The sequence below is a fragment of the Hirsutella rhossiliensis genome, assembly GCF_020360975.1.
Source record: "Hirsutella rhossiliensis strain HR02 chromosome Unknown scaffold00002, whole genome shotgun sequence".
Classification (NCBI taxonomy): domain Eukaryota; kingdom Fungi; phylum Ascomycota; class Sordariomycetes; order Hypocreales; family Ophiocordycipitaceae; genus Hirsutella; species Hirsutella rhossiliensis.
In genome coordinates this window covers 1461739-1489532 of record NW_025408668.1, presented here as the reverse complement: position 1 = coordinate 1489532, position 27794 = coordinate 1461739, and the positions used below count along the sequence as shown (strand labels likewise).

The 27794-nt window shown below is 54.7% G+C and overlaps 7 protein-coding genes across 7 annotated transcripts; 4 read left to right on the top strand and 3 right to left on the bottom strand.

The window, feature by feature from the left end:
* Positions 1-3933: 3933 nt before the first annotated feature.
* HRG_01731 (uncharacterized protein) lies at positions 3934-5588 on the top strand (the record flags this gene model as incomplete). The annotated part of the gene is made up of 2 exons (XM_044860202.1): positions 3934-4033; positions 4135-5588. 2 exons carry the CDS (start codon positions 3934-3936, stop codon positions 5586-5588), a joined length of 1554 nt encoding a protein of 517 aa, XP_044723835.1.
* A 1491-nt stretch (positions 5589-7079) lies between these two features.
* Positions 7080-8220, bottom strand: HRG_01730 (tyrosine phosphatase family domain-containing protein; the record flags this gene model as incomplete). The annotated part of the gene is made up of 3 exons (XM_044860201.1): positions 7080-7566; positions 7635-7803; positions 7887-8220. 3 exons carry the CDS (start codon positions 8218-8220, stop codon positions 7080-7082), a joined length of 990 nt encoding a protein of 329 aa, XP_044723834.1.
* Positions 8221-16003: 7783 nt separating this feature from the next.
* On the top strand, positions 16004-17075 carry HRG_01729 (cytokine inducing-glycoprotein; the record flags this gene model as incomplete). Its single annotated transcript, XM_044860200.1, has 3 exons — positions 16004-16244; positions 16395-16466; positions 16534-17075. 3 exons carry the CDS (start codon positions 16004-16006, stop codon positions 17073-17075), a joined length of 855 nt encoding a protein of 284 aa, XP_044723833.1.
* Positions 17076-17827: 752 nt separating this feature from the next.
* Positions 17828-19120, bottom strand: HRG_01728 (deoxyribonuclease nucA/NucB domain-containing protein; the record flags this gene model as incomplete). The annotated part of the gene is made up of 1 exon (XM_044860199.1): positions 17828-19120. The coding sequence occupies one exon, from the start codon at positions 19118-19120 to the stop codon at positions 17828-17830; it is 1293 nt and encodes a 430-aa protein (XP_044723832.1).
* A 962-nt stretch (positions 19121-20082) lies between these two features.
* Positions 20083-20701, top strand: HRG_01727 (uncharacterized protein; the record flags this gene model as incomplete). The annotated part of the gene is made up of 2 exons (XM_044860198.1): positions 20083-20142; positions 20195-20701. 2 exons carry the CDS (start codon positions 20083-20085, stop codon positions 20699-20701), a joined length of 567 nt encoding a protein of 188 aa, XP_044723831.1.
* A 407-nt stretch (positions 20702-21108) lies between these two features.
* HRG_01726 (alpha/beta hydrolase family domain-containing protein) lies at positions 21109-22368 on the bottom strand (the record flags this gene model as incomplete). The annotated part of the gene is made up of 1 exon (XM_044860197.1): positions 21109-22368. The coding sequence occupies one exon, from the start codon at positions 22366-22368 to the stop codon at positions 21109-21111; it is 1260 nt and encodes a 419-aa protein (XP_044723830.1).
* A 3090-nt stretch (positions 22369-25458) lies between these two features.
* Positions 25459-26367, top strand: HRG_01725 (uncharacterized protein; the record flags this gene model as incomplete). The annotated part of the gene is made up of 3 exons (XM_044860196.1): positions 25459-25757; positions 25989-26122; positions 26198-26367. The coding sequence occupies 3 exons, from the start codon at positions 25459-25461 to the stop codon at positions 26365-26367; spliced, it is 603 nt and encodes a 200-aa protein (XP_044723829.1).
* Between the last annotated feature and the right edge of the window lie 1427 nt (positions 26368-27794).

Sequence of the window (27794 nt, the reverse complement as noted above, 5' to 3'; positions counted from 1 at the left end):
CATAGACTTTGGGACGCGGGATAAAAAGATTCACGAGTCTGGAAAGTTGCAGGGATGGAACTCTGCTGCCTAGAGGCTAGAGGATGAAGGGTTAGATCATAGATGAAGGTCGGATTGGGTCGACCACTTTGGATAGACGGCCCGACCGCCTAGGAGTTGATACCCATTCGCAGGCGAATCCATAGATTATACCAACGCCGTATCAGCCAAGATTGCCGACTTGTGTCCCGCGTGTGATGGCTGAGGAGACGAGCCTCTGATGGGCGGCATGAGGCAGTTTGATATCTCGAGTTGTCGTCACCAATCCGTGCCCACGGCTGTTTCCTGTGGAGAGCGCTTATTAGGCAGAGAGATTATATCCCCACCTGATGCATAGGTATCCTCTGACGATTTTGTGAGGACGGCACCTTTGCTTTCCCAGGCCGGCTTTCGGCAGCGGCCCGGCGGCAGGTCGGCCCGCGGTGCCGGGCTGCGGAGTCCGGGGTCTCCACAGCGGTGGGTCGGCGAGCGGCGCTTAGTCATGAGCGACGTCACTGCAGCGGATTTTGCTCAACGCCGCTCTCTTCATCGTCATCACCGCCATCGCCATCACCGCCATCGTCGTCGTCATCGCCAATCCGCCATCGCCGTCACGGCCAACGGTCTCTTGTCCTTCGTCGCCGGCTCTCACGCCTTTCAGCTTGCATCACTGACCTTGACCGCGCTCTTGGGCCGCGACGCAACCGAGATTCCGGCGCGTTTCTCGAGACGACATCATCGCGGGCGTCCTTGAACGGGGCAGCCATGGCTTCGTCGTCCGAGGCGGCGGGTGGCGAGCCGCTAGAGAAGTCTGTCGTGGGATATCTGCAAGACTGGGGGTGTGAGTTTTGTCCGGCCCCTTTTGTGCCCTGCTTTGCTTTGTCAATGCTTCTATCTCCGAGCCGAGCTCCTTGTTTCTTTGCTTCATCGGGTCTTTGTCTCACGGCTTCAATGTCCCTTTCCTCACTTACCGCGCCCTATCCACACCCACTCACAGCGCTCCTCAAATCGAAGCTCACTGCAAAGCCTCGCCTCACTAACTTCGCCGGCTCGTACGCAGCCTCGTCCATGCCACCCGCCCTTCTCGCCACCCTCGTCACCGCGCTCCACGCCCGCCCGCTGCAGCCTCTACCGCTTGCCATATTCACGCCGCCCCTGCTCTTTGCCTCGTACCTCAACCTTGCCGGCTACCCAACGGGCAGTGCCGGCACCGCGGCCGCCTGGTCCGGCCTGTACGCCCTGCTGGCCCTGCGCCGCCGCCAGCCCTTGCGCGGCAAATTCTCGGCGCGCGGCGTCGTGCGCGGCGCGGCTGTCGGGCTCGGTGCTGTCAATTGCGTGGCGGGAGGGCTGGTGTATGCTCGCGGGGACTTTGAGAGGGATGAGCGGGAGAGGCTGAGGCGCAATCGGTGGGGGGATAAAGTGTGACGGAGGCGGTAGTTTACTACGCTCTTTGGGGACTCGTTTTCCTTCTCGCGGGACTGTGTCTTCATTTTTTAGCATCGGCGCAATCATGCTTGACTTATTTAACCGCGGACCTGGCGTGGGACGAGTCCTTGTGGCGTCGGTGATGGGGGCACAACTCCTAGCTCCCCCTTTCCTGGGTTTTTTGCGTCAAACCGGTCTGGGAGCCAGTATAAGACGGTCTCGACACTTGTTTGTTGGAGGAGACTTTCACCGTCGAGCCGTTGAATGGAGCAGTCTTGTCGACGAGGAACCAGCGGTACGAAATCGACAATACATCTTCCACGGGCATTGCGATATGGAAGTCATTAACTTGCATTGCCAGTGTGAGCGCTGCATTTCGGCGCTCACCACCCACTGGCATATAGAAAAGGCCGATGACGGTGGCGATGGAGGGAACTGTCCGCGGCAGCGCAAGTTCTGACCTTGACCAGACATCAAGCGTGCACCCCAGCGGAAGCCTCCGTGACCGAGACGCTACTCACCGGGGGAAAAGGTGCCTGACCCGAGTCTTCAAGTTGTTTGCGTGGCTCCTTGGTTTGTGGGTAGAAGAAGAGAGCCGAGGCTGCCGGCGCGGGAGTCATGTTGCCCGCCAACAGGGCCCAGCGCATCTCATCTCATCCCGGCACCCGACCTCTCTCGGCCGGAACCAAACAAGACGGCGCCCTGAGACGACAGCGGATGACGACGCCAAGCCGCCTTGTATGTTTTGTTCCTCGGCGTTTCGAATCGTCCCGCTTAGGTTCATGCGCAACGCGCTTTGTGGACCACTGGGCTTGTCAGTTAATGAAACAAGAGCTATCCAATTCCACCCGCTTGACGCAGCTCCCTCAATAATCCTTGGCAGGGCCCAGCTAAATTGCAAAAAAAGGACATGGACAAAAGTAAGCATCCGAGCGAGCGGACCGTGCGGCCATGGCGGGCGGACGAAAGCGCACCGGCGTCAAGAGCACGAGCTGCAAGGTTGAGGTACCAACAGTGGCTGGAACCCGGACTGGGCGGGGAACAGAAGTGATAGCTGCTTCGTCAATGGCTTTTCTGGTTCGATCTGGAGAGAGTGTTGTCAACGAAGCCCCATCTCCGCCTCTGCCCGCGATGCGATGCTTTTTACTTCGTCTGTCCCATCACCGGAGCCTCGATTAGAGAATCTTGCTCGGGATGGAGGTTCACTATCCATTCTTGATTCCGGCTTTTGTCATGACTACAGGGCCGGGGATGAAGTCTCGTTCGTCTGTTGGGATTGGAGTCACCTGGTTGCCAAGATCATTCACAAGCTGGCTGAACTGGACGCCGAATGAGAGGCTTGGCTGTACTCACGAGAACATGTCACGATTTCTCTCTTTCAACCTCGAACCGCGAAGCATTTCCACATGCACCGTCACGGCGGAAGAAAGGTGACGCGAATCCCGGCCGGTTTCTCGCAACAGGCCAGCCGGTGGGAAACAATCGCCAAGGCTCTTTCATCCTCCTTCTTTACCTCCTTTCCCTCAGGGCGAAAAGAAGAAGCTACGACGCCCTACATGCGGGCTTTTTCATTTCTCCCCGTCTCTATGACGGAATAAGCTTGCCATTTTTAGCAACCTGAAGTCTTCATCTCAGCTCACTCGCGTGGATGTAGGGCCAGTTTTGGTGGACGCCCGGTGCGGTATAAGTCAAAGCTCATATCGAGGGGTCTAAGCGCACCGCGCCCATTGATCTCTTGTATAAATCCGGGCGCATATTCACCACCACGCGGTCAGACTGCCACCGCAGCGGAGAGATAGACAAGAGCCGTGGACCTGTGATCACTCCCTCTCGAGGATCCTCAGGCCGGGAAGGACCAGCTTGGCACCTCGCAAACAAGCAAAATCGCCTGGCCATGCCACCCGTCCCCACGTGGAAGTCGAAGCCCCTGCTTCAATTTCCGGCTCGTAAACCACCGCGGTCACCACTCACTTGATGCTGTGGAGTCTCGTCCGGAGAGTCGGGAAGAGTGGAAGCGCGAGTTCGCTCCCCATGAGGCTCGACAGACTTGTCTCTCCACCTCTTTGCTTGGTCAACATTGCTACATCTGGCTCGGCCACGCCGTCGTGATGCGCAGATCCTTGGAATGGCTGGCATCCCGCTTCTTCTGTGTGTCAGGTTATCCAGCAAGACGGTAGCTAAGCCATCCTGCCCTCCAGTCTGCTCCATCTCTCTGGAGCCTCATCCTGTCCCGTAGAACGAATCGAACCCTCTGGAGAACAGAGCTGAGCCCGCCATGGCCGCCAATGTTGAGTATTTAATCCATCGCCTCTGCCCTCCGCGACGTCTCTTCCCCAACTTTGTCCCTGGTCATCAGTTCTTTCTTTACGCTTCCTTTCCGTCCTTCTTTTCCTTTGCCACCTTTTCCACAACTTTCGCTTCATCCCAACACCCATTTTGCCTTTTCTTTACATCCTTTACCCTCCTCAACCGCAGTGCGTCTCGCTCAACATGAGGAATCTCAGCCTCGTCACCTCCGTCATCGCCGCCTCGGCGTGCCTCGTACATGGCGCCCCCACGGGGAAGTCCGAAAGGGTTGCATACAAATGCAGTAGGCTCAAACCACGTCCCCTCCTCGACCAATTGGATAAAGCCGAGCAAGATTCCGTCATTGGCAGAGTCTTATTGACTGACCTGAATGCGACGAAACAGTTCCCGTTGCGGCCGACGGCACAGCGGTGTCCAACTCGGCTGAAATGGCCGTGACCCTGCCCGCGGACTCTGTCGCCGGCGCGAGCCGCTCCGTGGCCGGCACCTCGGGCGGCGCTGGCGCTGCACCCGGGGATTCGTCCGGCGCTGCGAGCGGGTCCGGCATCACCAACTCCGTTACCATCAGCAACGCTGAGACCGGGTCAGTCGGGTCGACTGGCTCCTCCAGTGTTAACGAGGCTTCTGCCAGCCCCCGGGGTGGATCCTCTGCCGACGGCTCCAGGTCGGCCTCGGGCCCAAGCACCGGCGCCAGCTCCGTTTTGACCGGTAACTCGTATATCAACTCGACCCGATCCAGCGTCCCGAGCATCTCGTCCGTCGTTTCTGAGAGCGCATCATCCGCCACCCAGTCCTCCTCAGTCGACATTGCCGGCGCCGGCGCTCAGGTCGTCGGCTCGGCGGGCTCTTCGGCCGGCGAAAACTCAGCCGTTTCCCAGGCCAGCTCGATCAGTGGTGCCGCCTCCGGCAAGGAGGCTGCCCCCGTCGCTGTCGACGCCGGCTCTAGCAACGGTTCCACCAGCGGCTCCGGTACCAAGTCCGGCAGCCCTTACCAGGACGCCAGCGGCTCCCCTGCCGCGACAAGATCCCCTGCTGCGACGAGCACCCAGTCCGGCGCCTCCAAGACGGCCACGGCGACACACGGCGCCGACACCAGCGTCTCTTCCCAGGGCCCCGCCGCCTCGGCCCAGAAGAAGCCCCAGCCGCAATACGAAAAGGAGCTCAACGGCGGCGGCGTCCTCGGCCCTCTCAACAGCGCCATCAAGATCGGCAAGGCCGTCGCCGGCCCCGCAGGCAACATCATGAACGCCGTCACCGGCCCCGTAGGCCACGTCATGGGCGCCGGCATCGACGCCGCCCAGGGTGCCGTCGACGTCGCCTTCAAGGCTGCCGGCGACACCATCAACCTCATCCCCGACGCCGCGGGCAAGGCGCTAGCCGGTGACATCCCCGGAGCCGTCACGGGCGCCGTGTCTGATGCTGCAAAGCTCGCCACCGGCATACCCATGGATATCGCCAAGATCCCCATCAACGCTGCCGATACCATTCTCAACGGCCGCGACGTCTCCGAGGGTGAGGCGCAGACTAGCAGCCACGAGAACTCCCGCCGCGGAATCGTGGACAACATCATGAACACGGGCGTCGATGCTGCCCAGGGCGCCGTCGATCTCGTTTTCAAGGCCGCCGGCGACACCATCAACCTCATCCCCGACGCCGCAGGCAAAGTCTTGACCGGAAACATCCCGGGAGCCGTGACCGGCATGGTGTCCGATGCCGTCAAGCTCGCCACCGGAGTGCCCGGACATGTTGCCAAGATCGCCACCGGTGCCGTGGGCAACGTCATGGGCAGCCCCAACACCGCAAAGGGCCGCCCCCAAACCGCAAAGATATATGCCTGAGGACAGACGAGACGCCCTTGCAGCTTTACTCTTCTAAGACAGGACGGCTTCGCGTCGGGGAGGTGGAGTGGCGAGCGAGCCGTGAGCAGTATACCCCATGACTGGGGGTTCCTATAATACTAGAGTGGAAAGGTTTATTCAATGACTAATATTTATCGGCTCTTAATGTTTTCTGGTTAAGTAGAGCACGCACGAGTCTTTGATTTGCATAGAATGCTCATGTATACGCCGAGGGGATTCCGACGCTGCCCCCGTTGCGTGTTATGTATCTGCGGACACAGTTCTCTACCAATGCCATATATTCGTAAATGAAGAGAGCTTACATTCATTTCAATGTATACATGAAAGATAGACGGAACTGACAAACTTCAAGCGGCATAAACCAGTTCAGCTGCCGAAACGTGTGCTGGCAGGACCGAGCTGTGAGGCGCCCCGGCATACCAACCCAGGCACTAGGCTCCGTTGCCATGCCCGCTGGCCTTGCAGATCCAGCACCATGATGAAGCAGTCCAGTCCGGTCGTTAGAGATGGTGTGTAGGATCAACATGTGCATGGTTGTGCGGCGGCGGCGGCGGCTACTGGCTACCAAGCTTTCCCCCCATCTCTGCCGCATCTTGCAAAAGTTCGCTCTGGCTCCCGCGAGTGGTTGCATCGACGCAACGCGCTGCCGACATGGCTTGGGCCCTGAAACGCCTATCGCTTTCCTCATCAGTCCCGACATTCACATGGGAGTGGCAGTTGAGGGGGTCAGCTGGCCTTCTCGACGACAGGATATGCAGATGTTAACATAACCGTAGCTCCAGGACAGCAACCTCCGTCTCGAATTCGAGCATCCTTGGCAGAACGGTCTCCTATCACTCCTTGCTGGCGAGTCCATACATAAAAATGATCAAGTCACTATTGAAGCAAGACAGGCATAGGACGGCGCGAGCCTCAAGTTCCCTCTTTGAACGCATTAATGCTGTATGCTGGTGACAGCCGCCCAGCCAGCCACCCATGACACGAGGCGCCGTGTGCTTCCAGTCGTGTTGTACAAATGAAAAGAAAGAAGAGTCAAAACGGAGCCTCTATCGTGCAGGTGCGGCCAACGGCATGTCCTCCTCCGTGGTGCTCTCCCGCCCAGAACGCCGGCACAAGACGGCCTCAGCGCTTGATGGCCATAATCTCGAGCCACAGCGCCCATGTGAAATCCGTAATCCAACCAAGCATGTATCCCAAGCAATCGTCCGCTGTTTCGGCCCAAGACCAGTTGGGCAAGTAAACATGTGCCTCTCTTGACTCGAGTCGTTTTGACTGTCACGTCTCATCGTCACATCCATGCTCATATCCCTCTTGCTTATAGCCCACGGTTGCTTCCCCGCTCTTTGCTCGAAAAGAGCGTGGTTGCGCATTTGCTGTCGCGCCAAATGCCAGGGAAAGCCGGGGCAAGCGAGGTGTACCGAAAATTGACCACTGGCGAACCAACCAGTGACCTGCTATTTGACGCGCCTCTCATGCAGCCGGGTTGCCGGACGAGGGGTTCAGCTTGGACCCCGACACAAGCCAGACCACCATGACAAACGTCGAAAATAGCAGGGTGCGAAAAAAGGTTCTCGTCTGGACCGGGCTGAAGCGAGGAGAGTCGAATGCCATGGGCTGAAGCGACGTCGGCTGGAAGCCGCTGATGTAGTCGACGTCGCAATCGCGAATCTTGGGCATGGCGTACGACTTGTACTCGCCCAAGACACTGTCGAGGTTCCACCCCGAAAGTTTCCGGACGACGGCGACGACGCAACCGGTCCGGTGCTTGCCATGGTTGCAGTGCACGAGCAGCGGGTAGTGTTGGCGATCCAGAACGAGCCTCAGAATGGAGGCCATGGTAGACAGGGGAATGGCCTCCTTTTTGGTGCCCTTCATGTTGAAGACGACCTGGTGTATGCCGTTGCTGGACGTGAAAGATTCAAGCTCGTGGTCGATCTCGTCCTTCTTAACCAGTGTTCTGCCAGGACGCATTAGCACTCCAGGCCGGCTGAATGGGGAGGGGAGGGGGGCGATTCAAAGACTTACACAACCGTCTTGAGCTTGAGACTCTGCAAGAAGGCGTAATCCTCAGGCTTGGGGTAGCTACTCCGGTAGACGCCAGGGAGAACCACACCAAAGTTGGCTGGTCGACCATTCAAGGGCACGGGGGGGAATTCGGTCGAACGTGTCAAAGACACCTTGGCGGCCATGACAACTGTTGGGTGACGCAGGTTAGTGACGGCACGAAGCGAGGCTAGGAGACAGCGGCAGAGGCAAGATCTAGGATACTTTACTTACTCGTCTTTTCGCCAATCTTTATACTGGGAGTGACCGTGTTTTCGCGTGTCCCGTCGCTGGTGCTCCGGGTGCGAGCGACGGTGGCCGCCTCCCTGGGCATGGTGCCGACACGTTGGCCATCTTCCGCTTCCTTGGCCGGGGGTGACATGTCGTCGTTGGCGGATCCGTGCGAGTCGCGTCGTGAGCGATGGGACGACGAAGAGGATTTTTGGGATCCGACTTGGCAGTGCTTTGTTTCGTCGACAAAGACGCGCGAGTTTCTCTTCGATGTCATGCCGTCGCTGGACAGTCGAGTTGCCTGCGCCGAGACGTGGTGCAGGCCGTCGGAGGGCATCCAGAAGAGGTGGAATACTCCCGACAAGTAGGAGAAGGCTCGGTGAAGTTGCGGGAGGCCGGGAGGCGTTCGGGGTTAGGCGGAAGAGTCGGGAGGGCTGACTGTGGTCTGTGGTCGTTGCGTAGATGAGCCGACGGGCAAGCGTCGATCGTGGCCCAAGACAAGGAGCCAGCACCAGCCGGAAGATGGAAGTGCTCGCGTGCAAGGCAGCTGGTGCCTAGAGCGAGATGAGCTTCGCCCTGGAAGCAACAAGCTGGACTTGATTCGCCATCTTGTCGACCATTCAACGGAACGAGAGGGGAGGAAAAGAGGACGTTGCCGTCCGCTGTCCGGCGAGGGGAGAGAAGTCGAAGAGCGTGCTGCCCGCCCGAGGACTCGAGGTCTGGATGAAGATGAAAAGAGGAGAAAAAGGTCAAGGGGAAAATAATAGAAAAAAAAGGTTCGGTACCGAGAGACGCGGTTCTAGGCTGGTGGATGCTGGACAAGGGGGGCGGGGCGTTTCGGTCGCTTCGGTGGGTGCAGTGATGCTTGGGGGCTTTTGGCGGACTCACCATGACCCACCCCACCCTGTAGCACAACCTAGGAGAGCGGGAAGAAGGGGTACGCGGTGGAAGAGGTACCTTGGACATGCCCCGGTCGCGTACCTGGCTCAGCGTGGCCCGCGGCTGAGAGATGTACAGTGCAGGGCTCGATCTTAACTGTGCTCATTTGCGGAGGGAAGGGGCCTGGACTGGGGCCGATATCTCCGCTAGGGCTGATGAAGGGGCGCTGGCGAGGGCCGGAAAGTCTGGGAAAGCACAGTGTGCACGCACCCGGTGCGACAGTTGTGGGTGGGTGTGAAGCGTGGATGGGCCCTGCGTCCTGCAGCGCACGGCGAGCAGGTGACTGGCATCCAATCCTCTGCTCTTGCCCTGTTGTTCCGGCATGACGGAGCACGGTACCTGACGGTCGCGACAAGGCAGATAGCGGGTACCGCGCACAAGGCATCCAACAAGGCACGGGCTGCTGTATATCATATCAATCTGGGGTCCTGCTTCTGTGTACAGTAGACAGCACAGTGTAGACCGCGCACAAATTTTCACACAAGCCGACGTCACAGGCTGGGCACCCAAGGCATCTACATTGCTCGCAAGTAGCGGGTACGGATCGCCTGGGGACGGTTGGTAGATCTGCACTTGCAGGACTAAGCCAGGAGGCGCGAAAGAGGTCGAGGCACCATCGGAGAGCCTCAGACAAATGTCGCGACTTGAAAGTCATGTCCGTCGGTACCTCATCTAAGCGTACATCATGTATGCGACGGCGAGTATCGGAGCTCGGACCTGCTCGTACCTCCGAGAAATGGGACGATTGGGGACGACGGGTGAAAAGACGCCATGTGCATGGCCCAGGATGTGGCGGATTCAATACTTGCCAGGCCGCAAGAAAATGTCGGGGGCCAAGCAGGTCAAGGAGAATGGGGGGGGAGCGTCGAGAAACATGCTGAAGACCAGACAGGTCTGTACAGAAACGAGATTCCGACTTGCTCCGCTCTCCACGACAGGCTTCCACACCCCCCTGCTGGAAGCTTCCGCGAGTGAGGCGGCGGGCGCCTCGCAGATGCGCTAGAGATGCAAGATGCATTGCGCAGTGAGCTGTTGTCGTTGCCAGCTACCGTAGTATACAGGCCAGCCATCATGGTACGTTTGGCTTCATTGAGTAGGTGCATTGTCTGTGTTTTATGAGCATGAGTCGGCGATTTGCAGACACCAACGCTCCGCACATAGATGCAGGCGCCAGCCATGTATCCGTACGCGCACAGTGCATCACTGCACTGTCCATGACTGACAGTGCTTTTGACGCCCAGATCATCTCCCTACAAGCATCTAGGGTAGGGCTAGCCCGCCCCAAACGAGCCTGGACCCTGGAATCTCTCGTCACCTTCTCCCCAGTTAATAGCGGCTGGCCGCTCAAGGCTGCGAGTCTCGGCCTTGAAAACTCCAAGGTGAAGGCCGCGCATAGTGCACACTGTCCAAAGGCGCACGGTACTGCCCACCGCTTCCCCCCATCACCACCCTTTTTCCTCCTTTGTGGCCCAATCGTCGTGTCTGAGACGACGTGATTCTTGGGACACGACACGACTCGACAGTGTCTCATTATCCGGCATCTGCCCTCGTGACTGCCTGCCTCTCCCGTCTGCTCTGCTAGCTAGCTAGCTAACCGCCAATGCAGCACTCGCGCCCCCCCCGATCGCAGATGGAAGCTTGTTTAGGCAGCCTTATTATTTGCTACCGAGCCTGCACGCACGCCCTCCTCGCAACGCCCGACATGCCGAGCCCATACTGTACCTACTACGCCCATGCTGTATCTCCCCATCTTCAGCATCAGACGCCATGCTGCGCTGCGACTCTACGAGACGCGACATGCCATCTTGCTCGTGCCATAATTAACGCAATTCATTTTCTCCCAAGTGAGAGGGTGGGAGCGATGGGGAGAAAGGACAGCTGCACCAAGCTCCAAACCCTCTTTTGTCCACGCCCATGTTTCGTTGCTAATCCCACCATGATTCTCTTTCCCTGACCCCGTCTCTGCCCGGCTTACTCCTTTGCTCGCAGACGAGTTCGGCCTCCGAGTATTGGTTACCCAGCACGACGCTGTTTGACAACGCCCTGGAATGCACCACCACGTTGGGCCCGTAACGTCTCACGTCCAATTACAAATATACCCGAGGCGACACGCGTCCACTCGCTTCCCGTCCTTTGCCCCGGCCACGTTCTGTCCGTGCGACCCTCCCATCGTGTTACTTGCGTCCACGACCTGTGCTGATCGTCCGGTCATGGCACTACTTAATCGTATTGATGCCAAGCCGAGAGAGCCCTTTCCTACACTCACAACCCCCTTCTCTTGGCCTGGGTCAAAACTGCTTGCCACCACGAGCCGGTCTCGGCTCGGCCAAGGTCTTGAAGCCCATCATGTTTCGCCGCTCTCGCAAGCTCCTGTCCCGAAGATGGGTAATTACAGACAAGACAAATTGCACATTGGCCCGTAACCATGGCGGTGAATAACGAGTTTCGGTGAGCAGAGACACGCACTCTTGCCCCTTTCCCTGTCTTCTTTCTTGCTTTTTCTACGCAGCTCGCCTTGGCTATCCTGTGCTCTCCCAGTGGCTCTTGCCAGGTACCCGACCTTCCAGCCCCAAGTCCGTCGCGAGGAGCAAGTCGATCTATTCGTAGACGTGATTCATTAAGCCGGCTCATCGGACGGCAATGCATTGACTAGAGGGAACAGGCAGTCTTCTCTGTACCTCACCCGACGACCTGTCATCCAACTGCCCTCCGGTGAATCAGCCGCATTGGAATCAGTGACATCGTGCACGAAACCTACACCTACACGTCCCTGTCCGACTACCTTGATAAGTTGCATGGCGCCAACGCAACTGTCAGCCACGGCATGCCCAACATGCCCTCTCGTGGCCATATCCCAACGTACCTTGGGACATCTTCTCGCTACATGCCACTTGCCCCATGTATCTTGAGACTGGCTGTTGTGGTGCCTGCAAAGGACTGCACTCTATTGTTTACCACTCTCACCAGCAAGCTTGGCCAGGTATACTGTTTGGGTTGACTGAAGCAATTATACGCTTGGCACGTCTCACTTGCCCGCCACCTCCCCGGTTCTGCGGGTGAGACTGCATCGCTCTTCGGCGGACGTCGCAGCAGCGCGGCCGCGATGCAAACCGTTCTTCCAACGAGGACTACGACGTCTTGGGAAACCTCCTGATTTTGCAGATGCAACGACACGACCCAGGTACCTGCAGGACCGCAGTTTTGCGCTCACAGGAGAGTGTCCGACACCCTCTGCAATGAGCCACTGCCAAGGCCGCCTGGCCAAGAGTCGAGACGTTGTGTGGATGATTTTGAAGCTGTTCGCTCAACCTGGAAGCCCGGATCAAGTGCGTTGGCATCTGTGCGGCCTGCTCTGAGGGGACGTTGTTTAAGCTTTGGTCACCATTGCTGCCTTATGCCATCGAATACAGAGGTGAGCTCGTCCGCGTACATGCACTGGCTGCTTTTGCAGTGGGCCTCCTCTCGCCTTAGATCGACTCCCGTGGACCAATGCCCGCTTGGATGCCGCACATGTCCGCCGCAGCCCTGGGTAATGCTGACTGCGGGATCTGCAGGATGGCCTGCCCGGGATTCTTTTGATGATCGGGGACGTCGGCCACGATGTGTATCGGGATGCAACTTGCCACGGGGAGGTAGAGGATGCAAACGCAGAGTCTTGTCCGCGTTGAGATATCTTCTCCCAGGAGAAACCATTCACGCCACTTTTCGAAACCCCGGATGCAGGGGAAGAGATGAACGAGATGGCTGTTTTAATTGATCTGCTGTCTTATCATCGAATCGGTCACCGGCCCTCTTGGTTTATGGAATCTGGCAGGTTTGCATTTGTGGTCTTTTGCCAGAGCCAACCCAGACCATGTGAGGTGCCGTGGAGTGCCCTACTAGCCAGTGCGCGTAGTCAAGCGCGATGAGTAACAACAACTCGTTTGGAGAGGCAAAAACCTCGACTTATTAAACATTCCAGACATTGCGTTTCGTCAACTACATGATGAAGTCAGGTCATCTTCCGTGACAGTGGCCTTCAATTTAACGCTGTTGGCTACTTTTGGCACGATCAGGATATCAGTCGCACCAGCGATGCACAGTTGTCGGAGCTTTCCACCTGTGCTTCATCAAGTGATTGATGTTCTTTTCAGCTGTATGGGTAATGACATGGCCTTGTTGCGCTCAAGCTGGGGGGCAGATCCTTGACTCATCCAAGGCTTCTTCGGAAGGATGGCTAGGTCAGCCTCGCACGCCGAGCCTGACTAGTAGAGCACATATACTGTGGAAGACCTCCTGTAAATGTACTGCGGTGGTGGTTTCGAGATCTTATGAGCCTGGGTCGATGTGGCCTATGGTTCAGAAACACGACGAAGTCGCCTAGCCATCGTCACGACGCACCTAAGTACCGAAATTGCGGTGGCTGGACGACATTCAAGTATCTGACATACCCTGACATGCTGATCTAGCGCGGATAGATTGGCAGGCGACAACTATGCTTGAGTTATGATGGAGGCAGCGGGGTCTGAGAGCAATAAACAGCGAGACTATTGTCTGCTGTGATGATTGGCATGGATGAGGTATGGTAGCAACTAGCCCGGAGACCGGGACTCGAGACCTTACGGTGCAATATGAACCATACAGGAATTGGATGTAGCGGGCGACTTGGCAGGATAATACAACAGTAGTGGAGACGCAAGGACTAAACGCTCGAGGCATATATGCAAAGTGATGGCGCTAACGGGGGTGGAGGACGTGATGATAAGAATCGCGGAGACGTATTCCCCGGGTTTGAGCGAGGTTACATTAAGAATAGACAAATTGATTTCTCTCCTTACGATGCTTCTCTTACTTCTAGCATCAATATGCATAGTTGTCTCGAGCAGCTTTCGGAATATTGGAAGCATTATAGCTGAGTCTGGCTAGTAAGCAAGGTGAGTTGTAGGATCGATTCTTCCTTTTCAGTAACGCCACGAAAAAAACTTAAGACATTTACGATTTAACAGAGAAGAGTCATAGCCGTTAAGGGCTGATGTTATTGTTCCCCGGCGATGATTACTTTGGAGCTGACATTGCCGAGGCTGTGTCAAACACCAGACTGGTGGGCTATATTGTCTTGGATTGCAAAGTGCCGGTTGACGGAGGGTAAATGGGCTTTGAGTAATTCAAAGCACTGCCTTGTCCAGTCCAAGACGTGAATATGTACTTTATACGACAGGCTCGGTGGCAAGAACGCTGCATTGTTGTATCGCTCAAGTCCGATGAATTGTGTATGTACAATACGGATAATCAACATGCCGGGAGGTTCAGCAACGATACAGTTTCAGTGTTGCACAGAGTAATAGAGATATATTCCAATTGACTTCTTGGAGCCGTCTTGGCATCAAAGACGATGCTCTGTACCATAGATATACAAAGCGGTCCGAAGGCTGGCGCAACGGAAATGTGCGCTGATGTGGAGGTTTCAAGCCACTCCAACACTTGCTGATCCGCAGTGCTGAGTCTTTTCATAGGTCTGCTATTGGTGTATTGTATGTATGGTATGGACCCGTGCTACCGCCCCATTGCCCTTGTCGTGATGGGGTTAAGCAAAAGGACCCGGAGCTCCTCGATTACCGGTTTGGCACTTGCCTGTGTACCTCTCAATATGTGGTATGACTGCAGCACATAAGGTTCTTGCCTGGGCGTTGCATGATCGCTTTAGCTTCGGAAATCTTTTCCTGATCTTGCGATGCCAAGTTCCTAAATAGGGAGCTATGCCGCGTGTCGACGAGTGTCGAGTTTGCGTAGCCATCGTCTTCGAACCCATATGGGGCCACCGTAGCATGAAGAAATCTGGTACCTGGATCGAATCGCAAGACATGTCAATGGCGAGCGCAGCTAGCAGAGAATGTGAGTCCGATGCTTTCGTCGCGGATGCTCAACCGCCGTCTTGAACCAAGTCTGTTCGCGACCGTGGGTATGAGAAGCCTACAGCGGTACCACTACGGTTCTCTCAACCTTTGATAGTTAAAAAAAAGCGGCGGAGACAACAGCCTGCTTGATGTGGCCAACGGACACCGACGGTGCTTCCACGGCGCACGGTGGTGACAGTACTGTACTCAGAGACAACATGTGGAGCTCAAAACGGCCACTTGAAGCACGTCCATGCAAGGCTCGAGTGTAATAAATAAAGGTGCATTCCAGTCAATATGAGCGACTCTTGCCGTAAGATTTTATAACGAGACGCAGGGTGAGCTGGCAAAGGAGTTCTCCGGGCAGGCGTTTCACACATGAACATGTAGAACCGCCTGAAAGATGGCTCTGTCTTGGTTTGGGTAAGATCCGTTCAAGAGTCAGCGAGGAAGGGGGAAGCTTGGTTCTTTTCTTCTTCTCAAAATCGCTGTGGGTACACGTACGAAGCTTTGCGTGGAATAAGCTTCAAGCTCAAAATTCTGCTCCATATGTGGAGGATTCTATCATCTCGTGCCCTCCATTCATGTTCCCCGTCGCAAATAGCAGCTCTTCCACTGTATTGCTACACGCACTCAACAAGCTTCCGCTGTTACCTTAGCTGTTAAGCACACTCGGCATTGTATTTGGCCGGACGAACGCCGGTGGACTGGAGGAATCGGCCGGTTCCCCGCTCGGCGCCAAGCGACGTCCGGCAAGCTTGATCTCCACTACGTGCAACTGTGGACGGTTCGCGGTGCGAAAAAGGCTTGAAAACTCCTGCCTCGGCCGGCTTTTCCGAAGAGGAAGTCAGCAGTCGATTGCCTGCTTCCAGTATATGCTCACATACACCGAGCCTTTCCGCTTTAGTGGCTGGCGTGCGGGGATTCCCTGTAGGTCGGGTCTTTTGGACGAAGATGGGCTCGTCTTATTGGATCTAATCTTATCAGATGATCTGATAAATACTGCGTCAGTCCACCAACATCCGCCCCTCTTCCAGTCGCCAATCAAGCTCGGCCAAGGGAGGAAAAGAGCTTTCTTGGGAAAAGTTTGCACGCAAAGGTCGCATCCGCCGCTACCTTACTTTTCACATGGAGGGGGCCTATCCATAACTTGGCCGCCACCGGCCCCTTCCCCCGACCTCTTTTGCTTCTCTCCTCTTCTGTCGAACCCCCTTGGCAGAGTTCGCTCTCTTTTTTTCTTTCCCACCCCTAGAGCTCGTCTCATACCGGCCTTTCCTCTCTCAATCACAAGCTGGTCTGGTTTCCGCCATGCAGCTCCCCAAGAACAGCCTGGCCCTTGGCCTGGCCTCCATGCTGGCCATCGCCACTGCCCATTACGCCGATGACAAACAGTCCAAGAGCAATCCGTCATCGGCATCATTCACCGACGATCATATGGGCCCGGCCGCATTCATGTGGCCCCCTGACCGAGTCTGGTTGGGCAAGATGGACAACACAGCTCCTTGTGGATCAAGCGCTGCCCCAGGCGTCAGGACCAAATTTCCCTTGAGTAAGTCGGCAACGAGTTTTAGTTTTTTTTGTTCTTGACTCTGTCGAGAACATATGCTGTCAAAAGCGGACTGTCGAGTCGGGTTTCTGTCCAGCGATAGAAGGGCATGTTACCGAAAGCCTCGTCCGTTCTGCTAACGACATGCTTTAGACGGCGGCTTAGTCGCCCTCGTGGCACAGGACGACTACTACGACTCCAAGATCAGCATATCCTACTCCAAAGGTACCTGCCCGTTCCAAGCAGTCACTACTGAACATCCACTCACCTGCGCCCCGTCCCGAACAAACAGATCCGGCCAGCAACAATGACTTTTCCCCCCTTGTGAGCTCAACCGACATCAATGACCTCAACCCTGGCCACACCTGTGTCAAGGTCCCTGATGCTCCCGAACGTATCACTGCCGGCACCAATGCCACCCTGCAGATCATCTACAGGGCAGACTGGGACGCCCCCCACAACCAGACTTTCTACGCATGTGCCGATATTACCTTTGTCTCGGCTTCCGATTTTGTTAGTGACAGTAGCTTTTGTTTCAACGCTACCGAGCCCGGCGAGGATGATAAGAAGGCGGATGCCGCCGGCGGATCCAAGCCCACCGCGAACTCTGACAACTCCGGCAGCTCGGCAGGTTCAAAGTTGGGAGCCGGCGCCATCGCCGGCATCGTCATCGGCTCTCTGGTCGGCGTGAGCTCCGTCGCTGCCGCTCTGCTCCTCCTGTACCGCCGCAGGCAGCAGAAGCAGCGCCAGCTGCGCCTCGCACGTATGGAAGAGAACGCACGTCGGGACCAGTTTCCCATGCACAAGTACTCATCTTCGCAAAATAGTTCATAGTTAACATGTCGTTGGGAGGCAAAAGCAGATTTGTGTAGGAAGGACATCCCATCTCGTGTCTCCATCACCTGGCAGGGTGGGATTGATACGACTTTATGACATTTTGACTGGATTACGCACTAGCACGTGTAGCTACATGTGTTATTGCCAAGCTGCAACACGAATAAATCTGTTTGTTGAGCCGTGGCTTGAGGTCATCGGGAGTTTAGATGGGAATATGATGTCAACGTTCAACCATTGATTCTATCTGTCCATGCGGACGTGACTCAATGAGAACAACGTCAACAATTTTATGACCTTGACCATTCCCTTGTGACTGTCCAACTACACATTGCGTGATAAAACCAAATTGGGGTATATTCTCCTCTCCCAGCTTCTACATGTACGAAGTGGGCATCCAACAACACCCAGCCAGACTCATAGATGACGTCGTAAAACATGGCTAGACAACTGGCGTTCAAATAGCGCCTGCCCCGTCTATGCACGCAAGCCTATCCCAAGTCAGAAACAGGCCACCTAGTATCAATTTCTCTGACGAAGAAAGACCTGTGTAAAGAGCGTTTGTGGGATTTAACCGTTATAAATTAGTCCAACGGGTCAATGCTCACTAAAGTCCGATTTGATCCCAATGACAGTCCCAAACACTCCCTAGGCCCTATGCATGACGTTGCCAGAGTTTTCCCTGATCCACCAACAACGAGCCAACTTTCCGACAATGCGCCTCTACCGATTGAGATAAAATACATGCACGGCTATCTGCCATCTGCGTTCTCGTAGCAAGGGAACCAGCACTCAATATCCTCCTCGTTTCCGCTCTTACCTTTCTTGCAATAAAACTTATCGGCGGTGGGACCTTTGCCTTTGCCCTCGGAATCAGTGTCCCACGCATACCAGTTGAAGTTGGTTTGTTCTTCCCCTGGTGCATACTCAAATTTGAGCTTGGAGCCCAGAGGGCCTTTCTTGAACAGCTTCAATTCTTTGGGAAGCCCCTCTAGGGTGCAGTGGCCAGTCGCCCCTGGAATGTCGCAGTCGGGCGCTTCGTGCTTGGTACCTTCCCCATCGCCCAGCTCGATGCTCTTGAAGTGGTTGTCGCCCTCGCGCGTGAGCTTGATGGAGCATTGGAATATCCTTTTGAATCTTGTGTCCTGAAGAGCATAAAGGTTGTCCTGGTCACTGTCATTGGGCTCGATCGGGACTGAAATTTGGCCATACTTTTGACGTTTCTTGGTCAGGCCGAACTGATAAACGTCGTTGTCGCAGTGGAGGCCATCTACATGCTTTATACAGAACGACACTTTGCTCCCGTCCGCTTGGGAGATGTCGAACTCGACGCGGGCGTAATCATTGCGAGCCATCTTGCCCGCTGTCTTTCGGCCGGGCCATGTCCCATGACCCTGATAGAATGAAGCCATTTGACGACCGAGTGCTTCGTTCTCGTGGCTAGGCATACAGCGGAGACTGTTGGCAATGCGTCCGCTGGACCCGAACGGTTGCTGCTGAGACGACGCCGGCGGCCACTCATCGCACTGCCACGATGACGCCTCTGAGTGTTTGTCGCTGGGTATGAACCGTTGACTGTATGGAAACGCCCGGCATACGCTGGTAGTCGAGCCGAGTTTCTTAGGCTTGTTAGGCTTCGTAGGCTTCGTAGGCTTATGAGGCTTCGTAGGCTTCTTAGGCTTATGAGGCTTGTGATTCTGACGCTTCTGATGGGCCCCCTTTGGAGGGTGACGAGCCTGGCACCCCGACTCACGGCGATTCCGATCGTTATCTTTCGACTTGGGACCCGTGTAGACAATCTTGTCGGCATCCTTGATATTGTTGGCGGGTGCGTGGCAGTTGATGTAGTAGCAGGCATTGTTGCAGGCTGATTCTCCGCCCTTGCAGTTGAATTTCAGTATGCCAAAGTCGGTGCCGGCTCGGGCTTGGAAACGATTGGCACGGCCAGGGGCAACGTCGAGGTTGCCGCTAAAGGGAATGCCAACGTCTTCGATCTGAGTTAGGGCTGCCGTGGCAAAGAGGGCGGTTGGTATAAGACCAAACATAATGAAATTGACCAGACCAAGACGATCCGATGGCTCAATGAGTAGCTGTTGGCCGGAAGGGAAACGTAGAAGATGATGATGATGAAAAACCCATAGTGGACTATTCTACCCTTCTGCTCTTATATGGACGTGAACGGATGCTTCTAATTTCTTGACGGTCTCTAAGACCGATCCTTCTCTTGATGAAACCGCCTCGTTAGAATGAGATTTTATCCACCTGACCCCGATAGAATTCTCCTTCTCTTGATGCAACCACCTGAGTAGAATAAAGATTTCATCCTCCTGGCCATAATGGGCTTCTCCTTGCCGTGAGCTGCCACGATCCTCTCCTGTGTATACCCAGAGCACGACGCGCGGGAAAAATTCTATTTCGCTTAAGGGCGAGGAGGGCTGAACTTGTTTCGTCCGTAGACGAATGCAACACAAGTCCTGATCACATGTATTCCGCTTAACTTTGTTCGGGGGCCAGCGGTCCTCGACGAGTGGCCGAGTAGACTTCATAATAAGTTCGCCTGCTGATGGTTTGACAAGACTCGGCAAAGTTGTGAGATGTGGCCTCAAAAATCTGGATTTAACGCCGAATGGGGTTGCTTAGGGCTGACTGCAGACCAAGTGTTACGCATGTAGCAACGTGAATTACCATTCTTTTGATACATGTCGTTGGTCGGCAGCCACCGACGGCATCGTCATTACCACACTCAGCCCTCAAAGACAGCATAATTAAACGACTATGATGTATGTCGCTGTTCTCATGCAAAGGTCCCGCCAACCCGCTGACTATGAAACTGTTGCAGGTGCAACACTCATCTTGCCAGTCTGGCTGAGCTAACACACAGATATAACAATCTCCCCGGCTTTCGTCCGACTCCCCACATTGAACAGTTCACTGATTTCGCCGCTCAAAGTCTGCGCCAAATGCACCTCCTTCACACGTCTCTTCACCAAGTCTTCTCGCGGAAATCATGTCCGGCCCTAACAGCCCCTTTGCACTCTTCGTGCTCTCAGAGACAGTCGATGTTGAGGTGAGTAGCCAGACCACCGCCTAGCGCGTTTGCACGTCTGACACGCCATCAGTACATCAACCAGTTTCTCCGTCGAACGGCGGAGGAGAATGACGGCAACTTCTTCCTGACCGTTGTCCACATCCCGGACCCCTCTTCTCCGTATGCTTGCGCTCCCGAGCATCGCACCGAGGGCGAGGGCGAAGGCGAACGGTCCCTGCCTTCTGATGGTACTCGCCCGCCCATTGCCGATTCTTTTGCGTCGCCTTTTCTGGGGAAAACACTGGAAGACTGCGCCAAGTACTTGCGGGCTACGCCTAATAATAAGGACTGGGACGACGAATATTTTTGCGTGCTGGGAGAAGAGGACGTGAGCGAGGATACCGTGACGCTGGTGCGAAGCTTCGACGACGGAGCAGTCCATGCGTTTCCATGCTCCACGGGCGAATGCGCGCGCAAGATGTACACTGCGCTAGGAGATAACTTCGAGGAGAAGCTGCAGATATACAAGGACATAACCGATGCAGAGGGCGACAAGGATCGAAGCGTTGGGGAGCCGTATGAGTATGATGATACGTAACTCGGAGCGAGGGATAAAACCCCCCAAAGATGAGGGCAAAGCTCAGACAGTAGCCGTCGGAAAGCGATTATTCTTAAAGACAATTATCTCACGCTTGTTGAACGAATTTATTACTCCGGTACTGGACAGCGCTGGCTGTGGCGAGTCCAAACGACCTAAGAGAGCCAGGGAAGAAGTGGGAGAGGGCGAGGAGAATTGAAGTCAAAGAGGCCATGGCCTGGCCGCCTGGGCCACTTCCTCGGCGCCAGATGAGAAAATCCAGAAAAGGAAGCCTACTCTTCAGCGCATAAAGGCAAGACTGCGGCAAATATATGTACAATTTTATTGAAGTATACTCTGAGTTGGACATAGCCCAAAAGATCCAAGTTGTGAGAAGGGTGAAAAGGCAGCGACAAACCCTGACAAGCCTACGAGCCCCGCCTCGTTCCCTTGCGCTTCTTGCTTAGCGTACGCTGAAACCAATCCAGGACGACTTGGTTTTGCTGCTTGAGCGCGCCAATGGCCGAGTGAGTGCCAATGGCATCCTCTGCCTTGAACTCGTGCAAGTGACCCCATCTGCCGAGGCGACTGGCCAGGCGGCGGGCCTCGCCGGCATAAAACGGGTCCTGTTCGGCTTCGCCAACAAAGACCGGCGTTGAGATCATATGGGCAACACGCTCGAGGGTAAAGTTTGCACTGAGCGTGACAAAGTCAAAGGGCGATCGTGTGTTGAACGCCCACAGGCCCTGTTCGAGACCCCAACGGAGGAAGGTCGGAGATTGCGGTTGGAGAAACCTCGCGGCGGCAAGCGAGTCGAACTTCGCTTTATCGCCGGCTGCGTACACCTTCATCAAGTCAGGTCCGAAAGTGTTCTTGATGATGGACCCAAAGTCCCAGACCCCATCGAGGACCATGACGGCCGCGAATCGGTGGTCAAAGGCAGCAGCTCGGGATGCCAGGTAACCGCCTAGAGAGAAGCCTACGAGACCTACTGACGAAGGGTCAACCATGTTCTTTTGGCTAAGAGCATAGTCCATGACGGGCGTAACAACACGCTCCCAGTCGTGAATAAGGCCAAGACGCTGTTTCCTGAGCACGGCGGGCTGGCCGGGGCCTTCGTAACTGAGAACATTATAGCCGCGCTCAAGGGCGGCGAGTCCGATGAGGTGGTAGAGCTCCTCTTGGGTATTATCGTAGCCAAATCCAGTGATTATGGTTGGCCGCTTCTTCGTCTCTCCGCTGGGCGTAATCCAGATGGCAGGGATGTCGAAGTCGGGTGTGTTGATTGTAACTCGCTGCCCTGGGGGCTTAAGCAGAGCGAGCCCATGATCAAACGCCTCTATCTGCTTGTCCCAGAGCTGTGCAAGACGAGGATCGGCCGGATTGCCGTGGAGCAGGAATTCAGCAGAGCGGAAGTAAGTCGCGGCGCTGAAGAAGGCTGTTCGGGCGGAAAAGGGGAAGCCACTTTCCACCACCGTCTTTGCACGCTCAAAGACGCGGCTGGCTAGGCGGGTAAAGGTGCCAGCATAGCTGTTAAAGTCCCCTGGGATGATGCTGCTAGCGGCCATGAGCACATCGTTGATGTCACCGCCATCGTAGACGCTAAGCGACAGGACGCGCAGAAGGCCCAAGTCGAAGATGGGATCTCTGTTGAGAGGGTATAGCTGGAAGCTGGAGTTGGAAGCCATAGTGTACAGAGTACGGCTGCAGAGGGCACTATAATGTTCGAGAGTAGCGGAAACAAAGCAGAAAGCCCAGGAAGAGACGCAATCGAATGTGTGTTTATCTTGCTCGACTTAGACTCGGATATTTATTAGCTCCACATGGAGCGGAGGTGAATACTTCGCACTTCCAAGCACAATTCTGAGACTCGTCCAATGCTTTATATTCTTGGGCCATCTATTTCGGCATCATTGTCGCGTCTTCTCGCGGGGAACCAGGCGCCGAGTTGCCTACCTCTCCCATCGTCGCGTGAGTAGCAGCCAAGACTAAACCAAAACGGTCCGTTCGTATGCGGCGAGAACTTACTGTCTTATAGACTCCTCGGTGGCCGATTCAACTGGCTCGCTCCCAAGTTCCAGGCACCGGCCGAATCGGAAGCAAGCATAAACGACAGGGGCACTTCGGGACCAAGAATCCCGACACGCTCATTAAGCGCTATCCTACTTTGCAATTTGAACCAAAGTTCGGCTCACTGAGCGGGGATATACTTTAGCGGATATAAAACGGCTCAGCCGTCTATTGAGCTGCAGTCAGCGCTTAGCCCAACCCAGTATGAAGCTGTGAGCTGAATGCGGGGCTGACTCCATGTCGGCTGTTGGACGGCACCAGCCTGTTCGGCCTTGGAATGACACCGCCGCGAAAGCATGTCATCTAAGGCGAGATGGGTTGAATTACTGCGTGGGCTTTCCCGTTCGGTCTTTCCCGGTACTGTTTGCTCACCATGCTTGCTGTTGTAGTTAAGCTCTGTCTGATGTGTGCTCAGTGCTGTATCATGATTCTGAAAATTTCAAATTTAATCGTATTAAGAGGTAATTAAACTAGGTCCCAAGAATGACATGGCAAGCATGTGGCAACTAGTTGATATGTGGTTTGATAAATAAGTTCAGCGTCGTGTAGTTCAGTCACCGCAACATTTTTGTGGCCTGGCACTAATACAGAGAATCATGCATGCCAATGATTTGGCTAGATGACGGACGGAGTCCATCCAAGGGTGCAGCATTTACTCGAGCATATCCACTGTTGGACGTCCGTCCAACGTGACACTTTGCAGCCAATATGGCTCTATAATATATATATATATATATATATATTATAGGTCCGCCCTTCTGTCGAAATCGAAAGCAGATTTCCTTATTTCCTTCGTTCCTTATCACCCCGAAGCGGGTTCTCACCTGCAACTTGCAGTCACGGAGTCTATTTTCTGAGTTCTGACGAGAGTCAGGCCGACGATACTAACCTGGGGCCGCGCGACTAAGGCACCGTTCCCCTTCGCTACACGCTATCACCGAGCAGTGACTGTCCAGTAATACTCAGGGCCCGGAAAAGCGAGCCCGGAAAAGAGGGCTTCTTAACCTCAAGAGGTCAATAAGGGTTGGCCCTAACGTAGGGTTGGCCGCAGACTTCGAGTAGTTCGAAGTTCTTACAATCATATCTCCGCCTCGGCAGGCTGCTGATGCTTAAAGAGGACCTCCAGTGGTGGGTAAGCTCACTTTGTCCCAGGCCAGGGCTCCAAGCCCGTGGGCACCAATCTCTCCAATCCTCCATGACGACGTAATCACTCGATTACAGCAACTTGAAACAGAAACGCGTTAAGAAAACAGTTCCGTCACAACTCGCGCATCAGTTTCTGTTTTGCTTACGGAAGCAGCTGTGGCCACGCGTTTTTCTTGTCAGGGGGACGCGAGCACGTGTAACGGCAGGTGCATTCTTGTGTTGGAACTTTGAACGTGGTGATCCTCGGGTATCACGTCGTTCAAAAGTAAGAATCCAAGTCTAAGTCTGCCTGACCATGGCTCCGCTCGTCGAGATTGAAGTATATAGGCACCCAGGGTGGGTTATATCATCCGTGACGCGTGACTCTGCCTCGTCCTCGAGTTGAGTGTGTGTCGCGGCATGATGCCCTGCCGCTCCGGCCAGCCTTGTCCTTCCAGGCCAGCTAGCCGATAGAACGGTCGTATTCTTCCGTCTGTCGAATCTGCTCTACGCACCACACAAACAGGAGCGAGTAGAACACGAGTGGGCACGAGTGTTGACAACGACCGGAGGGGGTGACTGTGGCAGCGACGAGAGGAGCACACACAAGGGACCCTTGCAGCGAGGAAGCGATGCGGACGACAGTGAGGGGAGCGACTGAGCCCCTATGTTTGGTATAAACTATAAAGGTTCCCCGTACGACAGTTGACATCAGTTACTAGGCAGTACTGTAGGCACGCCGGAACAGAGCAGGGGCGCTGCGGTTTGTAGAGCCAATCGGACAGAAGGGACGATGGCTGGTGACTGAACCGTGAATGACGGGGGAATGAAGGCCGTGCGTGTGGCTGCAGGGTCCCGCTCATGCAAACATCATGCAGGTGTCCGCACAGAAGTGGGGAGCACCCATGGGACAGAGGCACAGGCACGTAGTATATAAGAGGTGAGACCTCGTCTTCCCTCCTCTGGGAGAAACACGGACTTGTTTTTACACCTCTCACTGGAGACAGCCACCGAGTACTGTATAGAACCTCGGCTAAGTGCCACACGCAACCGGAAAGGTTGACCGCCTACGCCTCACACATTTGTCGAAAGGCAAACGCAGAAAGAGAAACTGACACGAGCAAAAGCAGGTTCCTTTGAACGATTTGATCTAGAGAAGGGAAATATCTAGCCAGATCAGAACTGACCTGTGAAGGCAACGTGGCGTACACGCGCGCCGAGGCCGTTCAATCTCCCGTGCCAACCCATCCGCGAGAATTGGCCCGCCTGTACGTTTCGCCCCGGTATCTTCGTACGGAGCGATTGTGGCTCCGACGGAAGTGGTTATCATGGATGTCCTATCTCCAGCCGAGTTGGATTCCCGGGCGACAGACTGTCCGGGCTGCTCTTGCTGTGGTCATGTCACCTGTGAATCCTCGAGGGAACAGACATTGTGCCAGCGATTGTATTTTGTTCTATGGGTTCCGTCAACTACGGTGATGCCATCAGAAATACTGGATGAGCTGCGGCTGCGATTGAAGGATCGAATGTTTCGACACTGTGGTGTCTTAAAGCCCTCGGGCGTATACGACATCTTGGTCAGAATGGATGCATCCAATTTCACACTACAGGCACAGAATTTTGTCCCTATTCCGTTGGACCCCCTGTTTCTCAGCGGCGAGAGCCGGGCTTGGCACCTGAGGTGCTGCAGGGACGACTTTGAGGACGACGCGGAAGTTTGGCTCAAGTCGTTGCAAGAGACAGAAGGCCGAATCCTCTTTGGTGACAAGAGACTGCCATACGACCTATGGGACGACGTGAGGGCGGCAATTGGACGAGAAGACGAGGCCCGGTTCCCGCTGTTCTGCGGCAAGACCGGTCCTGCTTTCTTGGCACGGAAGCGGTGATGCTTCTACTCACACCCTGCACAGAGTCAGAACACACGACAATGAATTGAGAAGTAGTCTACTCTGTTCAGGCTCAGAACTCAGCGAGTGAAACGAGCAAAGCATGGAGGGAACGAGAGTGATACGCTACCCGCCCGAGTGCACACACGGTGCCCGGCTAATTACCCATGGCTTCCTTCCAGAGAAGTGAAAGCCGCAGAGGATAGTAGGCCAACGCGTGTTCGCAGGAGGAAACGCCTTTTAGAGACGGCCACCGACCCCGGATGGATGGCAATGACTGCGAAACTTCCCGCAGCCGTGAGGCGAAGGGCCATGTTTTACCGCAGGGAGCAGGGCGACCAAGGACCACACGAGGTAGTGAGTCCGGAGAGGAGCGACAGGCAAGCGGCGAGCACAGAGACAACGGTCATCTGATTGACGCTCCGCGCTGTGTCAGCAAAGGAACCGTGCGGTCCCGGCTGCACATTCTCCGGGAAGAACGAAGAGCGTTTTGTTGACACGCGGTCAATTCGTATTCTCACGAAGAAGACTCGCGAACCTCTCGAGAAGTGGCTGGAAGACATCCAGGCCTACGTCGCCAACGACGGTGACATTTTCGGTGGATAGATGGGTTCGAAGCTATCCCCCAATAAAAAGGAGATCGTCATATACGAGGAATAGTTCATAGACTGCAAGTGGCATAAAGACGCTGAAGCGATCATGGAGACGCGCTTCCGCAAGAAATATATATGGCAGTTTGTGGATGCCTAGGCTTTCGTGATGGCGGAAAAGCCTAAAGCTTCCCTGCATTCTATGCCGGACTTCGAAATGAAGAAGTGGCATGTGCCCCTTGCGATATTGAAGCGGAACTTACCCGTTAGAGGTGGCGGTCGTCTAACCTCGCTGGTCATAATTGGCTCGTTAAAGTACGGGAAGACGCGATAGGCAGCTTCCTTTGCTAAGCTGGCTATGATGAAGAGCAGCTGGTATATAGACTAACTATCGAAGGAGGATAGTATGTATCTTATATTAAATAATATAAAGTATTAGGGACCCCTAAGTAAATATAGTTGTATAAATTGCTAGATATTTTATTGTTATTAGAGGCGAATATTATAATTAAAGGTATTATTTTATACGAAAATCTAGTTATTTAGACTTTTAATAAAGATAGTATAGTATTTTGCAGCAGACTCGAATATAGTTATTATCAAGTTGAATCCTGGCTCTAAGTTATACTAGGATGGATAAGAAAAGACAAATTGCATTATAGCCACGCCTGAAGACTGACACTTTTTTTAAAACAAGAAACGACCGCAGGTTTTAGGCGCGCATGACCCTTGGGTAACGTCGTCTCATGCTCTGGTCGATATCGAAGTATAACACGCCACTAAGTCGCGAGGCTATAAAACTATTACCATCTTGTGAATTGGTCGGAGGTTTACAAACACAAATCCCTAACCAGGAGTCACATAAGTTCATCTGGCGTCTCAATTGAGCCTGTAGTCGCATAGCGACCTCTTCCTGTCTGTTGGAGCTTTGGCGAACTCTCACACAAGGCAAATACGTTTCGTCTTTCAACCGACTCACTCCTCGTTTTGGTAGCACTTCTCTGGTCGCGGCCTTCCTTACAACATCCCGACCAAGATATCCCATTGAGCTGTCATCCAACTTTCGCGCGTCTAGCCTATCGTTGAGCAACCCGAGGAGCGTTTCCAAGCCACATTTTTAAGGGTCAGCACAGAGTGAAACAAGGATGGCGGAGGACCTTGCTTTGCTGGAGGAGACGCGTCTCAAGGCTACAAGGGTTTAAGGATCAGGTCGGTATAGATTTTCTCATGTTGGCATTTATACCATTGAATACTTGCTGTTCGCGAACATCCATGGCCCGAGAACATGAACCAAAGCTAGCCAGGTCTGTCTTCCTATCTTCCCCCTAATCTGATCTCTTCTATTGCTATTGTCATGCCACGGCGACTCTACTCCATATATCCGTCGTCTCATGGCCATCGAAAACTGCCAACTTTGTTCTACCTTTTGGCTTCATTCCGCGC